This window comes from Brienomyrus brachyistius, chromosome 19 (genome assembly GCF_023856365.1).
Source record: "Brienomyrus brachyistius isolate T26 chromosome 19, BBRACH_0.4, whole genome shotgun sequence".
Taxonomy (NCBI): Eukaryota; Metazoa; Chordata; class Actinopteri; order Osteoglossiformes; family Mormyridae; genus Brienomyrus; species Brienomyrus brachyistius.
This window is the reverse complement of record NC_064551.1, coordinates 12,539,828-12,565,706: the sequence shown is the minus strand read 5'-3', so window position 1 is coordinate 12,565,706 and position 25,879 is coordinate 12,539,828. Positions and strand designations below refer to the sequence as shown.

At 47.3% G+C, this 25,879-nt stretch overlaps 1 protein-coding gene across 5 annotated transcripts in view; it reads right to left on the bottom strand.

The window, feature by feature from the left end:
• stxbp6l (syntaxin binding protein 6 (amisyn), like) overlaps window positions 1–23,065 on the bottom strand; it is a 42,510-nt gene extending 19,445 nt beyond the window's left edge. Inside the window, exons 1-2 of one of the 5 annotated variants that reach the window (XM_048985432.1) lie at window positions 22,754–23,065; window positions 17,130–17,316 (exon numbers count right to left, since the gene is read on the bottom strand). In XM_048985432.1, the coding sequence (XP_048841389.1) occupies window positions 17,130–17,283 (154 nt within the window). In that variant the 5' untranslated portion in view covers window positions 17,284–17,316; window positions 22,754–23,065. Of the gene's footprint in view, window positions 1–17,129; window positions 17,317–22,621; window positions 22,696–22,753 lie in introns of those variants that run through there. The other 4 variants (XM_048985435.1, XM_048985436.1, XM_048985434.1 and 1 more) reach the window with 4 other exon arrangements.
• Between the last annotated feature and the right edge of the window lie 2,814 nt (window positions 23,066–25,879).

Here is a 25,879-nt window from a genome sequence, read left to right as displayed (position 1 = left end):
GTTTAACGGGCCTGTCAAATTTCAATTGGCGCAAACATCTTTTTTATAGTGTGACTGACAAACAAACTCCACAGGTTTAAAAGAAAAATCGTAAAAACCATTTCGGGAGTAACAAAAAAAATAAAAATTGTGTCCCGGATACAGCGCAGTGTTCCCGGTAAAGAACAAAAGTACACTCTGCAAGAATAATTAACTTTAGCAGATTAAAATATAAGAAATAACAGCCCCCAGGCATAACACCATTTGAAAAGAATAGCATGTGGCGAGTTACACTCCGCTGCCCCCGCAGGGGAAAACAAGGCGGTGCCACAAGGCCTTCAATGAGCCAGATTACTTTATAAAATATTTATTTAGCACTGAGCTACCTACAGTTATTAATTTCTTTCTGAGAGAACAAAGTAAATGGGAACAAGTCTATTATGGCGAAGTTAGAGTCTGGGGGGTGAGACTGAAACAGACGTGACCAGCCAATGGCTGCGTGACACATCACCAGGCAGGGCGGAAAGCCGCGGGCTTATAGCAGGCGCCGAGAGAGGGCGATGTGGGGTCAGACCGGCCAATGGCTGCGTGACACATCACCAGGCAGGGCAGAAAGCCGCGGGCTTATAGCAGGCGCCGAGAGAGGGCGATGTGGGGTCAGACCGGCCAATGGCTGCGTGACACATCACCAGGCAGGGCAGAAAGCCGCGGGCTTATAGCAGGCGCCGAGAGAGGGCGACGTGGGGCCAGACCGGCCAGAAAAGTAGCCGGTGGCAGGAGTCAGTGAGGTACAAAGATACCAAGACGAAGGGGCAGATTTTATAATGGGCACAGAACTCAACTCACAACTTTGAAGGGAAAAGAAAGCACTTGGGTCTGGAACGGAGGGGGAAAAAAAACCTCATAATCGGTCTGGAACATTACAACACCCACGAAACCACGTCACTGGGGTTTCTGAGTCAGGCATCCCTGAGAAACGAGCTCCCCCACACTGACGTAGCACCAGGATTCACAGACACAGCAAGACTCGACGGCATCGGGGGCCAAAACCACAGCAACACCCCCACCACCGCGGCCGCCGCACCGAGATGGACACCAGCGTGCGAGCCGGACAACACTGGGGAAAAAAGACACACGAGAAAAGTCAGAGAGGGCACAGCGCATGCACGCTCCCGTTCACCATATTCCCCAAGATGGCGGTCCTGCCCGCAGATCAAAGCCGTGCTGCGACAGACGCGGGCCCCAGAGCGGGTCGCTGAAGAGCATTGCTTCTGACAGCAGGGAGGCACCGCAAATTATTAAAGGTGTGAGCCGTAGGGCAGGATGATCCTCAACACTGCAGCACCACTGCCGCCCTACTACTGAGATTCGCCTCCACTTCATCGGCATCATTTATGAAGCAGGTTCCACACACACACACACACACACACTCAGTCTCGAAGGAAATTCAGAACCTGGCATAACGCGAGTTTTACTCCAGCCTGACTGAGCCGTTAACAAGCCTTTCGGAACAAGAAACCGACTGCCAAAAAATGTACGAAAATGAAGTGTGAGCCACCCAAAGCTCAAGCTGCAGATATGCGAAAAGCCTGTGGAACAAAAGCTCTGGGAGTCCTGGGAAGGGCCAGTGAATAGGGCAACGACAAGAGGCGCAAGACGGAGACCATCCATCCATCCATCTTCCAAATCGCTTATCCTACTGGGTCGCGGGGGGCCCGGAGTCTATCCTGGAAGCAATGGGCATGTGACCCAGGCGGAGACTCAAACCCAGGTCCCAGAGGTGTGAGGCAACAGTGCTAACCACTGCACCACCATGCCGCCCCAAGACGGAGATCAACCAAGGAGAATTATGCTGTTCACCTGTTATTTAAATTTAGTCAACGGCATTTCATGCAAGCAGAGCAATTTGTCTTCCATTTGCTACCCCTTATTTTCAAAAGACTGCACTTAAGTACAGTGTTTAACAGGTAATTAAACAGCAGAACGATAATGTTAACCTGCCACACGGAGCATGCATCCAAAGTGAATAACGAATGTGCTGGTAACAGTGCGCTGAAGCTCCCACAGCCATCCAAATGCCAATAGCAGAAGATCCTACAGCGAAATGTTAAAAAGGACGATTCCCTCCACAGTAGCACTGGCAGACGTGATTATTTCAGCCCGTCACAGCTAAGGGTCCTGCTGTTGTTAAGGACTAGTTATTGAATGTTGTTCAAGGCTCTAAGAGATGCAGCTGGTACCCACGGAAATGACAGAGCAGCTACGCTGCACAAAATCCAAGCTGCCTTGCATTCAAAATCTGCCAATAATAAAAAAGTGGTCCTTAAGTTTGTCATTTTTGTTTTTCGTTTATTGCACGGTGTATCAAAGTCTCTTTTCAGAGAGGTTGCCTAAAGTAAAAATCGAAAATGGTGGAAAAGCAGGCTATCAGAGCTAAAATAGGTGCTTTACAGAAATAGTCCTAAAATGATAAGGGAAAGCAGGCTTTTCTGATAAAGCTAATGACCCGTCTGCAGACAAGATCCATCGGGCTGGTTACGCACCTACTGAAAATAAAAATCGACCAGCTCGTGGCGATACTGCTACAATTTCGCTGGGCGTGCATGTTTGAACCAGGAGACACGAAGATAACGAGGGCAGCCTGGATCACAAAGCAGGGCCAAAAACGAGCTTTTCTGACAGAGTCGAGATCTCTGTAAAGGTGCGCTGGGAATCCAGGACGACGCCGATACACCCTGTCAAGGGTGTCGAGGGAACGATGGCAAGTCCCACTGCTGAGGACCACGGAGATCACAGACGCCTCAAACAGCCAGGGGCGGGTCACGAGAGACCCAGTCATTCAGGCGTGTGGAAAGTTTCCTGCCGCTGTCACTGAAACTAACCGGGACAGGGCAAGATGAAAGGGTTAGGGCTCTTCTCACTTATCATATGCAAGATAACCATCAACCGAGAACACTGAGGAAGCATTTCAGAAAAATACCTGAACAGACCACACAAGTACGCTGCAGGAATGTCTACTTGGCTCCAAGACAGTGACATGGGGGGTGGGGGGAACAGAACTCGAGGCACAACTTTGTGGGAAAACAAAACCACATACCACACTATGTGACCATATGACCGTGTGACATGGGGGGGGGGTGTAGATGGTTAAAATAGTTCAAGCAGCATTTTGTAGAGGTTTCCTTCACTGCTCCTCACAGATCTGCACTTTTAATCTAGAGAGTTCCATACATCCAACTTCAGTAACCGCTTGTCCAATTCAGGACCGCGGGTGGTCCCTATGGATGCAAGGCAGGAAACAACCCAGGATGGGGTGTGAACCCATCACAGGGTACACACACACACACACACACACACACACACACACCTAGGGCAGTTGGATAACTCCAATTAACCCCAGCATGTTTTTAGACTGTGTGGGGAAGCAGGAGTAGCCAGAGCAAAATCCCACAACATGAATATACAAATTGCACACACACAGAACCCCGGGGAGGAGACATGAACTTAGGTTCCACATTTACGAGGAAACAATGCTAACCACTACACCATCGTGCCAATTAATGTAAGCCATCATCCCAGACGCGTGAGATTAACACATGAACCGACATCGGTTTCTGAAGTGAAAGGTTTGTTAAATTGCTTCAGACGTGGTGAGCATTTCAAATGACGGCACAGCTGTGGAAAAAACAGCCGCTTGCCTTTCCAAACCAATCTACCAGATGGTAAATGGGATTATTTTACTGCTGCCTCCTATGAATACTTTCTTGTGCGCTTCTGGGACACAGACTTCATTTGGAACATTTTACTGCCTACAACAGTTCAAAGCATTTACTATCATTTACAGCAACTCTTCTGATGGCATCCGAGGGAGCAGACCAATTACAAAAGACCATAGGATCACCCCAGATTTGGAAAAGGCCATTCTCTGTTATACTGAGGTGGGAAGCACTGACAGTTTTTGCTATTAATTTCAACTTAATGCATAATTACAGTGTCACTCTGACAATATTAATAGGAATGAGCAAGTAAAATTTTTAAATTGGCCCAGGTTGGGTTTAAAAGGTTAGAATGTTCCATTTTCATACAAAATAATGACAATAATTTCAAGTAATTATCTTTAATAGTTTGAGATATATGACTGTTGTGTAGCCCCTGACCCGATGACCGGATCCCCATTTTCAGTTCACGGTGGATGATTGCGGGACTTCACTGCAAATCTTCTGAGGAACTGTGAGTTTAGGGCGTTTTTTCTAGGCTTCCATGACAAAGTTGAGGGAGAAATTCACCAGTATCTTTAGCTGAACTGTTGAAATCTAGGCTTTTATTTCATTATGGTATTTGAAATAAGTAACAATAAAGCACGGGTTGGCAAAAATGGAGAAAGAAGTACCCTATACGTTTGTGAAAGGAGACATTTCTGGACAGAAATGAAGGCTGAATCTGAAGCAATTCGGAGCGGTTTTTACAGTTTCCCCAGTTGCTGCTCTTATCCACTGGTAAAACTGCCACCAGATCCCATAATTTTCAGAAGAACCGGCAGTCAGTCTGTGTCCACCAGAGCATCGCTTCAGGGTTTTTGCAAAGAAAAAAAAAAGATTTTGTGTAGAAATAAGCTGGATGAGACCCGGCGAGAAGAGGACAGAGAGCATTTGGTGTTTCGGTCTGTCAGGACGAGAGCAGATCAGCCCTGACACACTCAGCCGGCAGATATTTCGAGATGGCATCACCCTCACCAGCATAGCTAAACTACAACAGGAAATGACATCACCTGGCCTTCCCACCACAGATACCCAGCTCACTTGTCATTCATATTATTTGAATCCCCCCGCCCGCCACCCCTGGCATTTTCCCTCCCCTTACAGGTCACCACTGATCCAGCGTAACCTTTATGCGTGTGTAACAGCTGCCCATTTGTGGCCCTTCTGAGCGCATCCGGGCAACATAGCGAGTCAGTGTTCCATAGCGCTGCCCAGAATGTGGGCACAGAGTCTGGGTGAGGGGAGGCTGCGTGCCAGGAACCAGGGGCCCGGGGCACCGAGCGTGGCCCCGCCCCCTCGGCGTACGAGGCACGGGGCCGCACTGCTTCCGGCCCCGCAGGCCATGCACAGAGAAACGCCTGTCTGACTGCCTTCCAAGACTACCTTTCATGTTCTCATCGGCCTGTGAGAGGGGCCATTGTTTTCCAAGCTTTGTTAAAGGGCCCCATTGTATTTCGGCAGCCAAATGAAAACCAACATACAATATTTGGGGGGGGGGGGGTTTATCACATGATCAAGAGCCTGGAAAATGAATGGCTAAATGTTTAATAAGGATTTTGAATTGTGAAAAGGTGGTTTTCACACCTAAATATCTTCATGACTTAATTTCATAACCTTCTTCAGAAATACATTTCTGCATCATGCAGCAGGCTGGCGGTTTTTCCTTTTTCTGAATGATCTTCATGTTGACGCTAGACTGTTTGCTCAAGGCTCTCCCTGCCTGCTACCCCAAAAGGGATAACAGCATACGTGTCGCAGACAGCCCAGGAGGCCACGCCCAGCAGCGTTTCCATGGAAGCAATCCCACTGACCAGCCAGACTGCTCTCAGTGCAAACACCCCTCCCTCGCCTGTCCACCATCAGGACGATGGCAAAGGCTCCAGCGCGTCATGCTCGGCTGACCATCTGCGTTTCACTCGCCAAAAACAGAGGTAACACACTTGTTTGAAGGACCTGAGAGGCGCCTGTGTGTCCTCTGATACCAAGGGCAGAGAAGGCAGGCCATCTGCAGGCAGACGGCAGCTTCAGTGCGCGTCAGCGGTCACACGATCATCCTGTATTTAAACAAAGACCAGAAAGTTCACCAGCACACCGCGGAGTCTGGTTTGACTGAGCACCCTAAAGCAGTGTTTCCCAATCCAGTCCACAGGGACCCACAGACAGTCCATGTTTTTGCTCCCGTCCAGGGAGTTGGGGGGGAGCAAAAACATGGACCTACTATGGATCCCCGAGGACTGGACTGAAAAATAAAGATGCTCCTCTACTTACGAACTTTCAACTTACGAACTTTCAGACATATGAACGAAGGGGACTGCAAATCCGAATTGCGTTCCTCGGGCTCCCATCCCCAACTCCTCCAACTAGACACTCGAAATACCTTAACCTACATCCTCTGGTGTAACTTACTGCCCGAATAGCCACATTGAAAAAAGGAGACAGAGAAGCAGCACAAAAACCAGCGACTGACAGAGTCTGAAAAGGCTGGAGATGCCGCCGCCAGCTGTATAATGACAAGGGCCTGTAGGATCTCAACGCTGCATTGACTGCGCCTGAAAACAGGTCTCTAATTAAAACTAGCTGGCAATTCCAGACCCACAGCCTTGGAACACTTCAACCACTCTCCTTTGGTACAGAAACTCCAATTCAAAAATCCTAGTAGGCGTGTGTCCAGAGCTCTCCAAACCATCAGCACATTCACATTCGCACAATTCATTAATTCAGCTGAGCTCTCAAGTTCCTGGGGCAGCAACTGGCAGGACCAGAAGTAGGAGCCCAGACTTACAACCGAACCTGCACCTACCGTTCCTGCTCACTCGCTGCCAGCAATGTAATCCTGACACATCCAGCACCCTGCGGGAGCCACTTAAAAGTGCATTTTCCAAGACATCGAGGTCGCACAGTCCCTTACAGGGCAGACTCTCCGCAGTCCAATACAAAGCAAGACATCCGACTCCGAAAACCTGCCGTCCCAACGCAGACCGACAGACACACATCAGGATAGTTAGTTATGTTGACTTTTACATGCTTAAGATTAGCTTTTTATCAAAAGTCTTTAAAATCCCCTGGCTTCACTTTACCTCCTTTTCAAAAAAAAATCAGTGAAACTGTACGCTTGCCTAAGGGAGTCAAGATGGTTAAAAGACAAAGGATTTTTGCATACAAGACATACAAGTAGATCTTCACATGTAGGTAAAACAAAATATGCCAGATGTGACATCTTGTATACATAATTAGAAGTTAGCTTTTGTCATCTTTCCAGTATTCCAGCTGATTTCATAAAAGTTTGTTATTATTAATTTTCAACTCATTTGCCTGCCATATTTTCATTAAGCGGGAAGAGCAGAGGTTTGAGATCTGAAGGTGGTATCACGTACTGATTATGTATCTGCCTGTTCATTCCTAACCACATCGCAAACACCGGCAGGCCAACAAATATGGAAGATAGTGAATAGTAAATGACCAAAGACGGATGAAAAGCCATGCCAACGTTCTGTAATATTCAATCAGGTTTTGGGTTTCAAGCAGATATCAATACGAGTTCCATGAAAGGAAAAGTAAGGCAAAGCGAAGCAAGCGGAAATCCAGAGGGAGGGAGAAGATGATTGGCTGAAAAGGGAAGCAGACCTACCACTGACATTCAGGGTAGCGGCAGGCATGCGGGGAAGCCAAGCCAATTAGCAAATAGTCTCTATATTCCCCATAAATCCAGCGGCACAACATTAGCTGTCCTGCCTGGCGGGGAGAGCTTTACTTGGCCGACTTTCTGCTCTAAGGAAAGGCCATTTTTCCTACTAACTCATCAGGAGTTTTGTCCCGGGGATAGTTTGGAAAAAACGATTTTCTTTGTACTTTGTATCTCGCCGGCAGTATCAGGTTTCCCATAAAGCGCATCAGCAAACCAGTCAGAAGACCGTGGTCAGCAGCAGGGAGATAAGAGCACATGACTGTTACGGGTCACTAGGGGGGTTATCAGCCCCGGCTGGCAGGTGTTGGCACCAGACCAGTCAGCAGCTGGATGAGGCAGAAGAGCCTTTGTCGTCTGTTTGCTGACACGCCTAATTTCATCTGGGTGCAATGACAGTTTGGAAGGCCTCCAGTCAGCAAGCCATAGCTTCCAAGTAACACAAGATGGGTCACAGAGGACCATGCTTGTTTTTGTCCAAACCTTTGTTCCAAAATTAAGCTGCTCTGGTTACATGATTCCCATAAGGCAGGAGACGGCCAGCCCAAAGTCCCTTTAGATGTCAACTTTACAAGCAACTATTTACATACTGTTTGGCAAAGTACCCACGTCATATTTAGGCTACAGAAAGCCAATGTGAAGAGCTTCTGAACCTGAATTCAGGGCACAGCTACGCGAAACCTCTGCAATTAAACCTGTCTCAGATATTTGAAACAGATCCTAAAAATGTCTCCGCGTTCCCAGCCACACTACCCTTACAAGGCAAAGCCATAAAGCTCCTCGCATGCACCTACAGTCCCTCCCCACGCCATCTCCCAACACCATCCAGAAGCCCGAGCAAGAACAGAGAGCCTCTTTTATCTTCCCTGGATTTCCCCTCCTGCTCTCCAAGTCATTCATCAACTGGGTATTAGCCCACTGCTGATGATCTGCTCTACACCAGCAATGAGATTCTACCCCTCCCAGTAGGGTGCCACCCCCCATTACAGAACACTCGGGAGTAGCAGCTTCGGGGGTTAGACCGGGGAAACGTCCGGAAGCCAGGTGCCACCATGCTGAAGTTAGGAATGCTGGACCCATTGTGTAAAAGATACTGAAGCTCCTTGTATTTTCCTATAACACCAGAGAACACTGTTCCACTTCTGTAAATAAATCATTCACAATTATGGGCAAGGACGGCCGGGTGGCACAGTGGTGAGCACTGCTGCCTCACAGCAAGAAGGTTCTGGGTCCTTTCTGTGTGGAGTTCGCATGCCCTCCCTTGTGTTTGTGTGGGTTTTCGCTGGGAGGTCCAATTTCCTCCCACGGTTCAAAAGCGTGCAGGACAGGTTGATTGGTGAGTCTTCGTTGAGCCAGTGAGTGTCTGCACCCTGCGGTGTGTTGGTTCCTGCCTGCGCCCATTGTTCCCGGGATGGGCTCTGGTCCCCCCTGCAAACCCAGTAGGGGCTTAAGCCGTTTCAGAAAATGGATGGATGGATGGAAAATGATGGGCTATAGTACAGGAACCTGCTTCAATAATGGAAACAGCGACTGAACATCAGAGATTAAAGGAAACATTTTCATAAAGGAACCTGGCTGTAACTATATATATATATACACAGACAGGCATTTGTCAGTATCGGAATATCACAGAAGCAAGTAGCCAGCATGATCACGAAGCTTCTATTGAAATATGCTGAAAGGAATCGATTTAGCAAAAAAGAAAAAAAAGAAAAATTACACAATTCCATTATTCAGGCAGGGTTCAAGAGAATGGCCGAGGGCGTCTGCGAGAAGAAGCCGCATTTCTAAGACAGAATGTGGCTTCCTGCAGGAGCGGAAGTGAGAGATGAAAGGTCTCGCAGGCAAAGGTTTCCTCGATCCACAGGAGGAACGAGGACCCGCCAGTGAGGAAAGTTAGTGTGGAATGAAACGGGCTGGCAGTGTGAGCCACATACAGGTATGCATAGTGCGACTGATATATAGCTGTACAGTATACAATATAACCTGCATATATGCTCTCCACATACAAGTCACCATGGTACTTGTGTTCACACAAGTAAAGACAACAAAATAAAAGGAGAGGTGTTTTCATCATGTTACCATCAGGCTTATTCATGGGCCCGCAAAGCCCAGCTCGGAGCTCAGCGGAGCGGCAAGAAAGATTTCAGCACATTATGATTAATTTGCGGGTTGGGAAACACGCTTAACGATGACAGATGTGATGCGCGGAGCACAGCACGTCTCTGAATGAACTGAGATAGTGATACTTTCTAGATATCTTAAATATTTCAATTTTACGGAATATTATTAGTTTCTGTACCGAAATGAGAATAATTAACTGCGATACTGCAGATCAATAGCTCGGGCTGTCGGTCTCAAAACTGTGACCAAAGACCTAAATAATTCAGAAAGCTATTATACAAAAGCTATTATATAAATGACATAGGGACCATTTGTAATACTTTCCTAGGAAAAAGGACAGAAATTCACATGCGAGATCCCAAACGTCTCCTCTCCGCCTACATCTCCATGCAAGTCCCTCTTAGACACACACCTAACCCAGTAAAGTGTCCATTTGCACCAGTGACAGGGCTGCGGAGAGCTGGGTCAGGAGACGCTGACACTAGTGTCATTCCGGTGGCTGGGGATCCCAGTCACACACACGTATCCAGAGGGGCAGCCCATTACAGACCACGCCCCAGCAGACGCAGGAATACCTCCACAGAGAAGTCACTCCCCAGAGTAGTCTGGTGTGGAGAGGGGGCGAGAGGTCAGAGGTCAGGGAAAGCTGCACACACAGACTGATCTTTAGCAGGCTCTCATTCCAACGGGATGGACTCAGACACAGAGACACAGCGAGAGAGAGACGGGCTAACAGAGAGAGAGAGAGAGAGAGAGAGAGAGAGACAGGCTAACAGAGAGAGAGAGACAGGCTAACAGAGACAGTCTACCAGAGAGAGAGAGAGAGACAGGCTAACAGAGAGAGGCTAACAGAGAGAGAGAGAGAGAGAGACAGGCTAACAGAGAGAGAGAGAGAGAGAGAGGCTAACAGAGAGAGAGAGAGAGAGGCTAACAGAGAGAGAGAGAGAGAGGCTAACAGAGAGAGAGAGACAGGCTAACAGAGACAGTCTACCAGAGAGAGAGAGAGAGAGACAGGCTAACAGAGACAGGCTAACAGAGAGAGAGAGAGAGACAGGCTAACAGAGACAGGCTAACAGAGACAGAGAGACAAAAAGGCAGATAGCCAGAGACAGACACACCTGTGTGTCACTCCAGAACTCCAAAGCGAGTTGGCTGAGCCACCAGACTGGCAAACAGCTTCATCCCCCAAGCTCTGCGTAAGGTGAACTGCATATAAAGGCTCACGTACCATTTCAGCATGAACACTGCAAAACGCTGTGTCCTACCACCCTCCAGGTGTGTATTTCCATACTATCTTTGAAGCTCGCACTAGCAGTTTCATTCCATTTCTGCACACAAACAGGGACATTAACGTTAGCCAACTGTCTCTGGGTCCTGGGGGGTGGCAGAGCTGGCCCAGGCTCACAACTGACCATGGACCCCCACCCCAACCAATCAGCAAAGCCGTAGCCACTCAGGGGACTCCCGGGACGTGCCGCGGCCCCACAGCCTTGCCAGCTCTGCCTCGCACAGCAAGCGCCTCCTCTGGGATCCTTATTTTTTTTTTGGCATAAAGACATAAGTTTCCATGGGAACGGGAACCATTTCCCTCAAATCCCATAGGGTAGGACGTCGTTGGCCGAGTGCCTTTAGCGCTTGGAGAACTTCGAGTCTGAGTGACAATTTCAGTCTCACCGCCGGGGTTGATTACTGGATATGCAGTAAAAAGGCCCAAAAATAATAAAACAATCATAAAAGGAACACACATCTTGCCAAAGCCTTCAATATTAGGCACTTGACGTCACTGAGATTTAACACCAACTTCATAGCATAACCATTTTTTGCCTCAATGGTTCACTAATGCCAGAAGAAGTAAACAGTTATGGTGAATCACAGAAGGTTTCTGGGATATTTTTACACACCCTGTTATTGTGCTTTTAGACAGTTTAAGGCTAATGAGAGCCTCTCTCCTCAGACTAGAAGAAGGCGGACACATCTGCATGGATCGGAAAGGCGGGGAGACACGCGTTGGAAGCTGACAAGCTCTAGATAAAAACCGATCTTCATGTTTGAGGGATATTAGATTCACTCCTCAAGCAGGGCATTGAGGAACCGCCCATAAGCGGCTCTAGGAGAAACTGTTAGCGTTTCCCCACCAGCTGAAATCTGAAAGGAAACCCAGGGCATTTTGTGATTGGCCTTTTCTGTCAGGAAGGGGACACACTGAAACAGCGTTACATGCTGGTTAATCTCAGCCCAGGCTGCCCCATGTGCGGGGCGCCCGCGGCGTGTCAATCCCACTGGCACTGCCGGAAAGCACTGCTTCACTGCAGAAGGCAGGATATTTTGTATAAACAAGTAAATATCTAGGCCCTGCTAACATGTTGCGTTCCATTTGCATCAGGCACACACACACACACACACACACACACACACACACACAAGAATTAATTACCTTCCTTTTGATAGCAGGTCTCTGTGGTTCCTTTAAGGCTCATGCCAAGTAGCGTTACAATGCAAAGCACCTTCCAAAAGAAATTTGTCGCCAACTTCACATAGGGATCTATTCTTCTCTCTGATGCAGCCACCGGAACATCATCAGAACAGCACACAGCCTGTACCACAGAGACTGGCAGGTTCATAACCCAACAATGCAAGAAGATTCCACTCTCACCCGGGGGGGGGGGGGGGGGGGGGCGGGGGTCCTCAACCCAGGCCCTCTAAGAATCATCCTAACTTTCCCCTCCTTTACGGCATCCCTGCTGGGCCCGAACGCCAGCAACTTCCGACATTTTATTGCAGCTTAATCAGTGCTGCATACAAAGGAACGAGCTACAGAACAGCAATTAAGGACTAATATTAAACAAATAACAAGCAGCCAATGTAATACAAGCAGACTAAATCTTAGATTCCTCAAGAAAACCACAAAACAGCTTACAGCAGAATGTATTCTAAGGATTATACCAATTCCTCACTTAAGGTGTTTTTTTTTTTTGGGAAGTTCACTCCTTCGCTGCGGCAGCAAAAGCCCAGCAGGCTCATGTGGCCTCGGTATTTGTAACTATTCCAGCGTGGTTAAGGTCAGGCGACTCTACAGGCCGGACTTTCGCTTCCCTTCCTCTTCCTTCCTTTTTAAATATACCCAGACAGGGACGTCACGATGAGCACAGCGCTACAGAGTTCAATCAAAAAAAAATATGAATGGCAAAATACAGGGTTGTTCAAAAGCTCCTGGCTTGTTTTCTCAGTGGCATTTCGGAACTGACCGGAAGGCCAGAATGGCTTCCCTGCCGTGACGGGGAAGAACAACAAAAGTTCAGAGGGGAAGGCAGAGCCTGTGGCAGTCAGGCGGGAGGCGTAAGGTAAGTAAAGGCTAAGGCGGACATTAAGCCTGACTCCCCCCCCCATAGTAATAATTCAGCAGACGTGCCCCCCCCATCCCACACTGCAGTGATCCCTCAGCGCTGCCAGACTGCAGAGGGCCCCGCAGAGGTACGTTGCTGGCTAAGCTTCCTCCCAGCATCTCTCAGCCCGGGGGGGCATCGCAGGGGGTGGGACAGCTCACCGGCAGGGGGTGAGGAAAACAATAATGGCCTGTTGGTGCTTCGGATTTCACAAAGATACGCCAATGCTGCAATCAAACTGGAGGTGGTTTAAAAAGAGCAGCCACAAGCAGATATGAGAGCTGTTTTCGGGGAGAGGCCCCCCCCATCCCCCCACACCCCCGGCTGAAAAGCCACTCACACAAGAAGTTACCCAGATCAAATGGGGTAATTAAAAAATATTTTAAAAACACCCTGGAGGAGAGTGAAAGGCAGCAGACCTACTGCTGAAAGCAGCCTAGGGACAGAGGGACAGGAGGCAGGCAGACAGAGCACCCCCCACAACCGGAGGCAGATGTCTTATTCACGCAACAGCAGCGGTGTGGGCTCACCGCTGCGCAGCAAATCAGCACGTCGCAGGCCTCCACCCTCGGGGGTCTGCGTATACAGACGAACCGTATGTGCGCCGGAAGACAGACAGGTTGCACGTATTGCCGGACGGAACCCCAAATATTCCCTCAGAACAGAACTCACCAGCAGGACCAGCCCCACCCGCCACGCTGCCAGGGTGTTACTAGGGTAAACCAACTGTTGACTCACAATGGACAACAGTTGGAAGGGGGCCCAGACCCCCTCAGAGGAAGAGCTGGGCTAAGTGCAGATTAAGGATGCAGAATGTATTATACAAAACGCCACAACAGTAGTTTACTTCCACAGAAAAGGCTCCCGCGTGCCATTCGCTGAGTGAGGTGCGGGCATTTAAAGCTCAGCTTTTAATACACTTTGTATCTTTGCAATGCAGACATCCTTAGGTGGCACTAATTCACCATGAGAATGCCGTTTAAAGTCACTCCCTGTCCCTGAGACATCAGCAGAGAGAGGAAACATGATTTCCCCATTCGCCGGCAAGTGTTGGTTTAAAGAGATTGCATTGCTGACACATTTGATACCTGCAAACCACTGGCAGAGTAGACAGGACAAGGCAATGTGTCAGAATATGACTCGAATCTCAGGAGGATACACCCCCCCCCCCCCACCGCATGTATGCAGCCCGGGCAGCACCTAGGAAGGCCATGACAACAGCACTGCTTCAGTCACCACGCACAAACCCACCGGTCACAATTTCCCAGCTTACGAAGCCACGAACCAGTTACCCGCAGACAAGGCAGCATTGCCCATGCAGGGCAACGAGCAATTCTCAGAGACGACATTATGTTACAAGGCTACGGCTTAAGAGCCAGAGAAGGAAAAAAACCCAAATCCTCAATACTGAAAAAAAAAGACACTAAACTATAACGATAACTCCAACACTGAAGCACCATTAATAGTCATAAGTGGAGCACTACCACCTTTCAGATGCACTGAATGGTGATGCAGGTGATCCCACTATTGTCAGCCATGTTACATCAGACTGGGTGACAGGATCCTCTGGACCAATCGGCACACAGATCACCACGCTCAGTCACACACACACACACACACACACACACACGATTCATTCCACCTTCCCCTCATGCAACTGGCAGCCGTTCAAAAATGAATTATCGGTTAATTCAAATGGTCGCATTTCGATGTTACTGGGGCCTCCTCTATTGGGCAATTATAAGAAAACCGAGGGGGGGGGGGGGGGTCGCATTAAGGTGCATCATTAGATGTAAAGGGCGTCTGTGCCTGGTGATCTCCACTGGACCCGATGCAAATGATGGTTGCAAAATGGCTCTACTACAGGATAGAGATCCAAATCGCAAATCAAAACAAAAGCACCCATTTTTAGGAGATGCATCCCGCTTCAGAGGAGCCCAAATGCCGGGAAGACATGATGCAAAGTAGCGGTTATGGTCAAGCATCTCGCAGGGCCGGCGCGGGGCTGCCAGACGACTCGCATTACACCTGTCCCGCTCTGCAGCACCCATCAGTCAGCAATGCACGCCGCCCTAAACGCAATCAATCACGGCGTAGCTCGGTTACGCTCGGCGGGCCGATTACCACCACAACCCCTCCCCAAGAAAGCCCAATGCAGGCGGGAGACGCAAGGCAAGCACAGCCAGGACATTCCAGCAGGCACCGGCGCAGTAAATCAGACATGCTAAGGCCGTCTCCCGGCGAACTACAGTAAACACGGGTCTCGCCCTCCGCCCGTGAAGTTCCCATGTGACACGCGCACACAGCATGGAAGAGAGATCGTGGCACGCCTGCCAGGGCCTCTAGGAACATCTGGATGCATCATAGGTGTCCATGGAGGAACAGCTCAAAAGCCTCTCTCCACTCCAAACCCTTTCTGGTCCATAATGCACAGCGACGGCGCATAAACAGGGATTTAGCCCGACGGCTACAGCCTGTGCTCACGGTACCTGAAGACGCAATGTGAGCTTCCCGCCAACTTAGGCAAGGCCATCAAGCCTCCTACCCTGTGGTTTGGGAAGAGATTTATTTTCCCCTCAATTAATGACCAACACGAACAGGAAAAGCACAGCAGATAGATCAGCAATCAAACACGGCACATGCTATCGATGATGCACCAACTAATTGCATTATGTGCTACATGCCAGAGGCCAACGGATTGTCGCTCGCATCATTAACATTGCTCACGCCCCATTGGCCGGTCAGCAGCCCCAGAATGTGTCAGAGACCTGTCAGCCAATGGGCAAACAGAACGCAAGCCAAAACATCCAACGCAGCAAATCTGTCAACTCTGCAAAAGGTGGCTTCTTTCACCAGGGGGGTGGGGGCACAACAACAAAAAAAACAATCTAAAATGCAGAGCAGTTCAGCAACAGCCCAAGAGCACCATTTATAAAATAACAAAGAGCCTCTTTAGCTTTAGCATCTACATAAAGCCTCTTCTCCAGCTTCTCTGTTGGGGTCCTCAGACTCAGCAGCATGCTATGCAGACCCTCCCCCCCATCCAACTCTGAGGCACGTTTCTCTTCCGGGACTCTATCTTAATTGAAGACAGACAGAGCAATTATCATTTTTAAATAAATAAATACATAACAGAAAATGGAGTTCCTTCGGTGATTAATTATAACTGATATGGTGATTGGTCCTGTGAGCATTCCTGGCTTGACGAGAAGCGAGTCGTATAAATAGACTTTCCCAGGAACTTTCCATTTCAAAAATGCAACGTCACCTTGCAGACCTACGGCGCAAAATCACGAGCAGAGGCATGGCGGGGAACGGTCCAGGAGCACCTCACGACTTCAGCTCAGCGGTCCCCATGAAATCCCAGCCTCCCCTTCACGTGAAACGCTCTTCTGCACTTTCAGGCTTGAATATTTATCCTATCAGTTACGAGCGAGTTTGGCTAATAACAGCCGTGCTGGCGTTCGTACCAAATGGCACTAAGCTCTCTGTTGAACCCATTTTAATCTAGGTAGGAATAACTCAACGTGAGGCTTTTTACCGCTTCTGTCACCAGTGCAGGGCCAGTCGAAGACAGAAAGTCCATCTGCCAGCCGAGGAGCACCGGGGGTCACCTTGCGGACGTAGAGGCTGGTGACACGTTCGGGCTGGCGAGCCGTGATTGGCAGCCGCTCTGCCGCACGGCGCAAGGAAAACAAAGGAGAAATGCGAGCCGGGCGCTGGCAGCGAGTCCCGATACTCTGAGCCAAAGCTTAGCAGCTTTGTTTCAGTAAATGACTGTATAAAACAAAGTGTGACACACACTGTCAACAGAGGCAAAAAGCAGCCTTCACGCTGGAGCAGGATCGCAGACATGGGAAACTACAGCTATCGAAACACACCGCGGCCATCTAAGGCTTTAAAGCGAGACCAGAGGATGTTGTTCTGACTGGCTGACACAAGATGTCAAAAGGTATTACAAAAATACATTATATATTGCACTTATTTATAAATATCATTTCACAACCTGGGAGCAGAAAAAAACCCAGAGATTCAGGAAATAAGAAAAAAAAAATATTGTTTGCTATTTTTAGCAATACTTGCTAGTTTTTGTTTCATATGCAGTGATTTTTTTGTCAGGTTCATTCTCCATTCAACTTGTTACCATGAGTCCCTGATCAGCGGGGGGAATGGAAGGGGGGGAGGGGGGGGGGGGGGACTGACCTGACAGGCAGATGTAGGTCATGTACTCGCCCTGTCCTCCAGTGGCCAGGAAGGGGATCTTCTTCTTAGTCCTCCTCCTGACCTGCACGGCCGCCAGCATCTTCTCGTCCCGCGGGGTGAAGACCTCCTTGCCGATGGCAGACTTGGCGCTCATGGTGTCTCTGGCCACGGGGCTGGTTGGCTCTCGCTGGGATGGAGAGTAAACAGAAACAGAGCGTTCAGATGGACCCGCTTCAGGATCCGCTTAATCAGCCCCGTGGGCATGGCTGTGAGTCATATCACATTAGGGTCCCCCTCTGCGTTGGGTCTAAAGATGCAATGAGAACCTGTCTCCTGCATACGTGACGCCAAACAGCTCAGACCGACACATAACCACAAGACCCGAATAAATCACAACATACCAGCACCAACTACTTCTCGGGACAAGTGTTTAGCTCATGGGAGTTTTCCTTGCACATAAATGTTCTAAGGGCAGAAGGAAAAATGATTGCTTCTGAGAGATAACCAATCAGATTAGAGGAGGTGGGACCAACCAATCACATGTCTTGGTCCCACCACATCTAGATGCCTGGATCCACCTCCTCTACAATCTGTTATATCTCTAAACCAATCATTTTTCCTTCTGCCCTCAGAACATTTACGTGCAAGTAAAACTCCCACTAGCGAGTGGTTACTTATAATATCCCAAAACAAAAAACCTGGCGCAGTGCCTCAGAACTTAACTAGGTACTTTTTTTAAGCCTTTAAAAATTTTATAACTGTCAGAAGGACAGACAGGACAGTGACCTCCATACATCTACAGATTTGCTACTGTGGAATCTGTATTCAAGTCGTGCCAATTCAAGCCAGTCACTCAAGAGCCTATCAACATACCCTCTGCAGCTCCCCATACAGTCAGCCTTTAACCCAAAGCACTGCTACAGGTAGCACTGAAGAATAAATAGTTTCGGCAGACACAAGTGAGACCTTCCTACACACTACTCTCCAGAAACCCACAGCCCCATGATTCCTTTGATCGGAAACCTCCAAGCTTCCAAAATCTGATATCTGATGGAGCAGAGAAACTTAAATTTAGAACAGAAAACTGATTACCTAACAAAATCCAACCAAAAAATAAGTACAATAACAGTTGCAGTTATAACGCAGAAGAATGTAGGATTAGCTCTAATTAAAGGGCTTGTCTTCTCATTTTGGACCTTCGCGAGTCTCAACGGATCACAACGCCATGGGCCTTCAGAACTGGACCTGAGCGCTGGTGAACCATGCACATTCCAGACCTCTAATCAAACCAGGAAGACAGGCCCTATGCCTTTGAAGGAACCCGACCGCTGTTGAGACATCTAAGGGTCTCTGCAGTCCCTCCACACTGCCCCACCTCCTGCAGGCTGTGCTAAACTCCCCTTCGGCCTGCTGGGCCTCGGCATTCATCAGCGCTTACGGGCTTGGCGAGACGCCTCACATTCCTGAAGCACCCAGCCCGGGCCACACGCTGGCTGTTCCTGCCGAAAGACCCCGAGACACCAAGGGCTTGCTCTAGTGAGGACCACACTCTGCAAATAGAGCTCCAAGCTCACCATATACAGAACCAGAGACTGCGTCTTGCCTTTTGGGGTGGTTTGTCAACAGTGATCTCTGATCACCAAAAATTCTAATTCTCCTCCCCCCATTAATGCCTAATGTGCAGTAATTATGTTTGGTTTCAATTTTGACTAACGTGTGTCACCTGCCTTCATCATTATTCAGCTCCAGCCGCCCCATACCAAATATCATCATCATTATTATTATGATTATTATTATTATGATTATTATTATTAATGCAGCCTTCAGCTGTCAGATTGTTTAATTGCTTGTTGGTTTAGTGGCAGAGAAAAGCACTTGAAGGCTATACAAATATCTGCAGGTTAAATGCAGACGGAAGAGTCTAAGCTTCGCGTCTTTGGTTGTTTACTTTCTCAGCCTTATATCTTCTAAGAAACAGAGGGTCTTTTCACAATACGATGTTTTTCCTTCTCAGGGAAACAAGACCCAGCTTTCCACAAATCACAGGACGAAAGAAAATCTGCATAGAGTCTCTCCCAGTTAAATCCATACCACTATCAGCCACAGCAGACCGTACCAGTCACACAGAATTGCGGAAGTGCCGATTTTACATGGTAATGTAAGAGATGCACCTTAACAGCGATCGAGCTGCGGGGGTGGGGTCCCTTTGAGTTGGTGGGTCTAAAATACAAGCTTCTCCTCCGCATTTCATCCTACTAGAAACAGTGGGACAGGGCTGATAACGGACCAGGGCCTCAATCATAAAGCCATTAAGGACACATGGTTCTCTTGGCAAGTAAATACCATGTCCTCCATCCAGCAGGATGGTCCATGAGTCATTCATCACAGGCCAGGGACATCAGCAGAACTGGCCAGTCCTTGACTGCCCTGCTGAATTGCATTAGATTGTCTGACTGTACGAACACCACCATCTTAAAAATGCATCAAGTCAATGTTCCTTCATGAAGGACACCTCCCACCTGGTGCTATTCAGGACACATGATCAAGGCAAACCAAGGACAGAAATACACTCACTCCCAGGTTCGAATGACATGCTTCCACAAAAGCTAGTAGCTTCAGCTATTATGGTCAGTTTCGGCCCAAGTGAACTTGATATCAGACAGACAAACCGTAGCTTCTAAAAGGAGCATTTACGCTCGGAAGAGCTGTTTACCAAAGTGGAGTACAACATCAAGTTACCTGACTAATCACGCCTTTCCCCAAAGGGGGCTTTCACCGAGTGCAGTAACACCATCTACCAGCAAGAATACACCTCCTACTGTTAAACTATGTAGCTGCTGTTATGAATGACTATGAGGAAACACCTACAAGAGAGAAGTTTAGCAAAAAATCAAGGTAGAGTGAAGTTAAAGAAGGATTTCATGTCATTAAAGTTCATGGCGTGAAAGAACATAATTTATAGTCTATAAGGAAACATAAAAGCTGTGAAGTATCGACTGCTGTACTCCGTTCTCCATAACACAGTGTCACAGGGGAGCCTAATACCTCATAGCCACAGAAGCATGTGGGTTTAAAGCCAATATATACAACCACGTCAAACTGGAAGCTCCAACAGGCTATTTCAACCTCCAAGTAGCAACCCCCCCCCCGATCTAATGAGAAACACATAGAATTCTAACACCCTCCCAAAAGAAAATACACCAGGCTTTATCCAAATGACTTTACACCCCCAGCTCTCAGCCTGGCCCCTATTCCAGACACATCAAACATGTCAACATATTTCCCAAACATGTAGACCGTGTTCCAGTTTAATTCTTAGAGTAATCTCATTATCAACAGGAACACAAACGTGGAAAGGTTATCAGACCCAAACAGGCTCACAAACTGTACTGAAATATTAAACCATTTCAGCCCCAGGGGACCAAATGCAAATACAATTACCCTTACAGTTCACTTCATTACCTCTTAAACATGCTAGACCATAATACCCCATACACTGGACATTACGGTTCAGTACTGGCCAAATACTGTATCTGTGCGAGAACACGAGCAGCCTGTAGACTTGAGGGGAGAATAAAACATATTTCATTTTTACAGGGTCATATAAAGGTGCCTGACTATCTGTAAGACTGGATTTTTGAAAACCATTATACGCGACTGTATCTTCGGGTTCTGTGGATATGGCTCTTTCGCCATCAGATTTATCAAAGAGGCCTCTTGCTTTTTTTAACAGGAGGCACCTGAACTCCATGCACACCTGACCAAGCCTAATGCAAACACCATGCCATCATTTCACAATCAGCACGACAGGAATCCAAGGGCACTTCCAAAAAAATGCAGTAAGACCGAGAAATACCGATGCCTTTCAGCTGTGACTCAGAAGTATGAATTCCTGGAAAATGACAAATCTTGTCACAGCACAGCAACAAGACACTGTTGGAAGGCCAGCCAGTCATCCTTCACGGCCTACCCTCTCCATTAAACATGCCTATTCACTCAGCTTTTGTTTCCAAATTAGACTTAAGAGCCTGAAAGTACCCTGAGGAACATCCCTCAGACCAAATCACATTCAAAGAACAACTGGATTTTATTAACTCAAAACAGTACACAAAAATGGCCCAATGAAAAATGTCCCTTCCCTACAAGAAACTGGGGGGGGGGGGTTGCAACACTGCCCCGAAACTGGCGGACAAGTATGACAGCCTACAGGGAGGCACGGGCCGGTGTCACAATTTGCACAGTGGAAATGGGAGGCCTCACACACACCCAAACATCCAGGAGCCCAGTGTACACACCCTCCACTGCAAGTTTTCAGAGCACTAACCTTTCAGCTTATGGAGCAGCAGGAGTGAAAAATGTTGGCAACGTTTAACGAGTTAAAAGGTCGCAGAGACTCGCAATCAAAGCTCAAGGGGATTTATATAAAACGTGAGGTAATGCGACGTGTGTGGTTTTCGTCAAGTCTTATAAAAACCCGCAACTTCTGACGTATGCTACTCTGAGACTTTTGGGGTGTTGCAGTACCTGCCAGCCATTGTCAGAAATCCCTTTAAGCATTATACACACCCACACAACTTTAGCGTGCAAATGTGAAGTGTATTTCAGAGACCATTTCACGGAGCTTTCGCTTATGCAGTTACGTCATCGGTTTTCAAAATCTGCCAATAACAGGTGGGCGTAATATGCAGTTTATCATTACCCCTATTATTAATTCTCGTATCATTTGTTCCGTAGAAACATGAGTCACCTACTACGATCGGTGTTGAATAGTAGATTATTATGAAAACGGCCCTTTGCGCCGCTGTTTAAAGCCAAAATTAAGCGTTATGCCTGCCAAAGCCACAGCATTAAACTATAAAGAAACGGCATCTACACGCCGAAGTTAAACACTAACAATCTTGCCACTCCGTCTAAGTAAAGCAGCGCATGTCGACGGACTGTCTGCACGATGACTACATTTATAAACTTGCCAACCTAAAGACTGGTACATTTTCCTACTCTATACATGCAAACACACTGTGCGATGCGTACAGAAGCTGCCGTGTGCAAGTCTTAGAATGAATGCAGTGGAAAAACTAGTTTCACAGAACAGCCGTCACTACCTAAGCCGAACCAAGAGCCATCAAATCAACAGGAAACAAAAAAGAAAGACGTTTGAAAGAATAATTACTTTGAATCGACTGTCAGATACTCCAATGCTGAATCGTGGGACCTTGAGGTGTTACTGTGATATGGTCGGACAGTCTGCGCAGACCATGTAGCAGTCTGCACAACGGCAAACATTACATTTAATCTAATCACTTGAACGCGAAAAACCACGTTAAAGAGTACGATTAACGATTAATTATTCCGGGCACGATTAATTCCGGGGGTAAAACAAACGGAGGATCTGTGGGACTAAAAATAAGGCGATCGTGGTGCGGATGGCAATCCACGATGACATCTTTGCCAGGCTCTATAAGCTTTCAGCTGAAAAACACAATCGAGCTTACTGTCCGACGGCTGGCGCAGACCCCCGCAACCAAGATCTGCACAGGTACCTTACGGGAGCAGGTCCGATGGGAGCAGCAGAGCGTTAACAACTTGCATAGGAGTGTGGAGGCGTTAAAAGACGTGGAGCTTACCGCTTGACACTCTCCCGGCTGTGCTGGTGCACTTCCACGTGGAAAAGGGTCTCGATCTCGACGGCTGTACTGGCTCCGCGAAGCCCACCAACGTGTGTGCGCCGAAGTGATCGTGTCATCTGCCGCGGATCATTTCGCTTTCGCATGCAAGGTGCCCCCCCCCCACCCTGCTTCCGCCTATATTTTTAACAGTAGCTCCACGCAAACTTCCCCACTCTGGAGAGGAGAGGACTCTGTACTAAAAGACTAGCGGGTGACGTGCATTAAGGGCCACTTACGCCTCTCCTTCCTCATTGGTCTCCAGTCGGTCTCCGTTTCCAGCCGGCATGCAGTCTCAGTCATACAATAGTCTGAGGATTATTGGACTCTACTTCAGCCCGTTTGCATTGCCAGGTATAAAAGGGTAATTAAAACGGAAGCAAGAAAACCCTACATTCGTGAAGCTGGTGATCGAAACTTAGTGCGTCAAGTTTGTTCTCTATCTAATATTTTAAGTTTAAATATTTCTCGCAGCACTTTAAATGTAATCATGCGCGTCTGAATAGCCGCAGATCTGTTTTCCCAAATGTAACTGTCAAAGCCACGAAGTTACACGTGAAAATGTAAGCTGCCATTTATCCGTATGCCCAGAAGTCTCGTTGGGCTATCTAAATTACTGCTAAATTACATTTCATACTACGAGGTCGAAACCTTAAAAATCCAGAATTAAATCCGAAGTTGCGCTTCTTGATATACATCCACTGTGATATTTTCGTCTTTGCTTTATCCTGCACACCAGATGACTGACATTTTAATTGACACATGGGTATTAGTAGATGTTCACCCCCTGACAGCACGACAGAATTTTTAAACTGATGCAGAAAGTGTCTGTTTGGTCATATCTGCCATCCAGAAGTATGAGCGTCGTTAGGTAAGGACACGCAGTCTAGATGTGGTCAGTCACACAGACCTGGGATTTCTGCGTCACACTGGTAACTTCAGGATCTGCGTTTATGAACCCACCTATATATATATATATATAATTATACCACCTCAATGCAATCATCCATCCATCCATCCATTTTCCAAACCGCTTATCCTACTGGGTCGCGGGGGGTCCGGAGCCTATCCCGGAAGCAATAGGCACGAGGCAGGGAACAACCCAGGATGGGGGGGCAGCCCATCGCAGGGCACACTCACACACCATTCACTCACACATGCACACCTACGGGCAATTCAGCAACTCCAATTAGCCTCAGCACGTTTTCGGACTGTGGGGGGAAACCGGAGTACCCGGAGGAAACCCCACGACGACATGGGGAGAACATGCAAACTCCACACACATGTGACCCAGGCGGAGATTCTAACCCGGGTCCCAGATGTGAGGTGTGAGGCAACAGTGCTAACTACTGCACCACCATGCCGCCCCTCAATGCAATCAATCATAAGATTATCTGATAATCGCATTACATTTCGACATAGATGTACTGTTATTGTCACCCGGAAAGCTTCATAATTTTTTTGTCTAGAAATCTGACAACGTGTTCAGTTACTATACTCTCCGCGTGCTTATAAATTCTGCAATTATTGAGGAATTGGCAAAAACGCTTCAGAACTTGTCAGCCTTTAAACCTGTACTCCAGGGCAGGGTCCAGGGTCCTTTTGGAAGTTCAGCTAAACACTCCCTCCCTCTGTTTGTGATTTTCTTCGTGAAACAAAAAGAGTTCATCTTCCTGCCGGGCGCCCCTTTGAACACTTAACACATTGAACGCGTCCCTCACCTTGCAGTTTTATGCGCTGTAACACAATAGAATAGAGAGGGGAAAATCCAGACTAGTGTGGCACGTCTTCCTCTGTGCTCTGCGTGGGTTAAATAATATGATTTTTTTAAATGACTTTGGTCAGATGATTTAACAACATGGACTTTCATTCTTGTATATTTTGTAAACCTTTGTTTAGTTTGTAGATGGTGTAAATTATTGACTATAGAGATAAATCTTTGGCAGGTACACTTCAATATCAGGCAAGTATTTCTCGGAGCCCAATGAAGTAAATGTCTTGCAAATGTTTGGGTTTCAGAAAGCAGAGAAGTATTTCAACGTGAAACAAATGAAGCTCAGTAAGAAAACAAGTCATATATACCCTTCAGTATTGACAAAACTACTTGAATAAAATCGCATGTGCATTTCATAACGATTAATCTCCGACTTTAAAAAGGCGGATTGAATTTCATCCCCAGAGTAACCAAAACCGGTTTCTCATTTGTTCCGGAGTGCAGTGATATATCTGTCATGTAAATTTCTATGAACTTCACTGACCCTAAATCTGTTGTGAAGGTAGGTTTTATCGTCGCGATACATCCTTCAATCTGGCTGACACCCCCGTGCCCAAAGTGGATTTCCAGTCCCACAACTGCCGTCTATCCAGTGCGATGACAGGGAGCGTTAACTGTCAGAAGCGTTTCCGCGACTGAAGACAATTTAATTTACCCCTCATCCTGATTCGCGTGGCCCAAGGACACCAATGATTAAAAAACCATTAAGACTAGACTCTAAATAATAAATGTCTGAATCAAATATGTATTGACCAATTTTACGGCTCATTTAAAATGTGCATATGAATAACCTTAGGAGAACGGAATGATTAGAACCGTGAGACTGTAGACCTGAGGATATGTAGGAAAGGCCATGAACCGAGTAATTTACATGCATTTAGTGGAAAGCAATATATGGTGCTTTTTATTCAAATTGTGAATAAAGTCTAATTTTATTAAGTATTAATAAAATATATTATTCTGTAGACATATCTGCAGAAAACACAGCATGAAACGTTAAAGACGGTTCAGATTTAACTGCTGGAAAATGAAACGACAGTTAAATATATAAACGAATGCCGATTTATGATGTGAACTGGTCGGCGTATAATCAAAACAGTATTGCATAAGTGGTATAACGAAAGGAACATCTGTTATTATTTAGGGTATGCACTGAATTATAGGCGGATTTAACGTCATGAAAAGTTTCTTAGGAATTATTTACATGACTGAATTTTATGCGTTGTCACAGCCTATCATAATTGCACAACCACTTAGCAGCCAACAGTCGTCAGATTTATTTGGATAGTTTAAAAATGTGATCTAAAGCACAG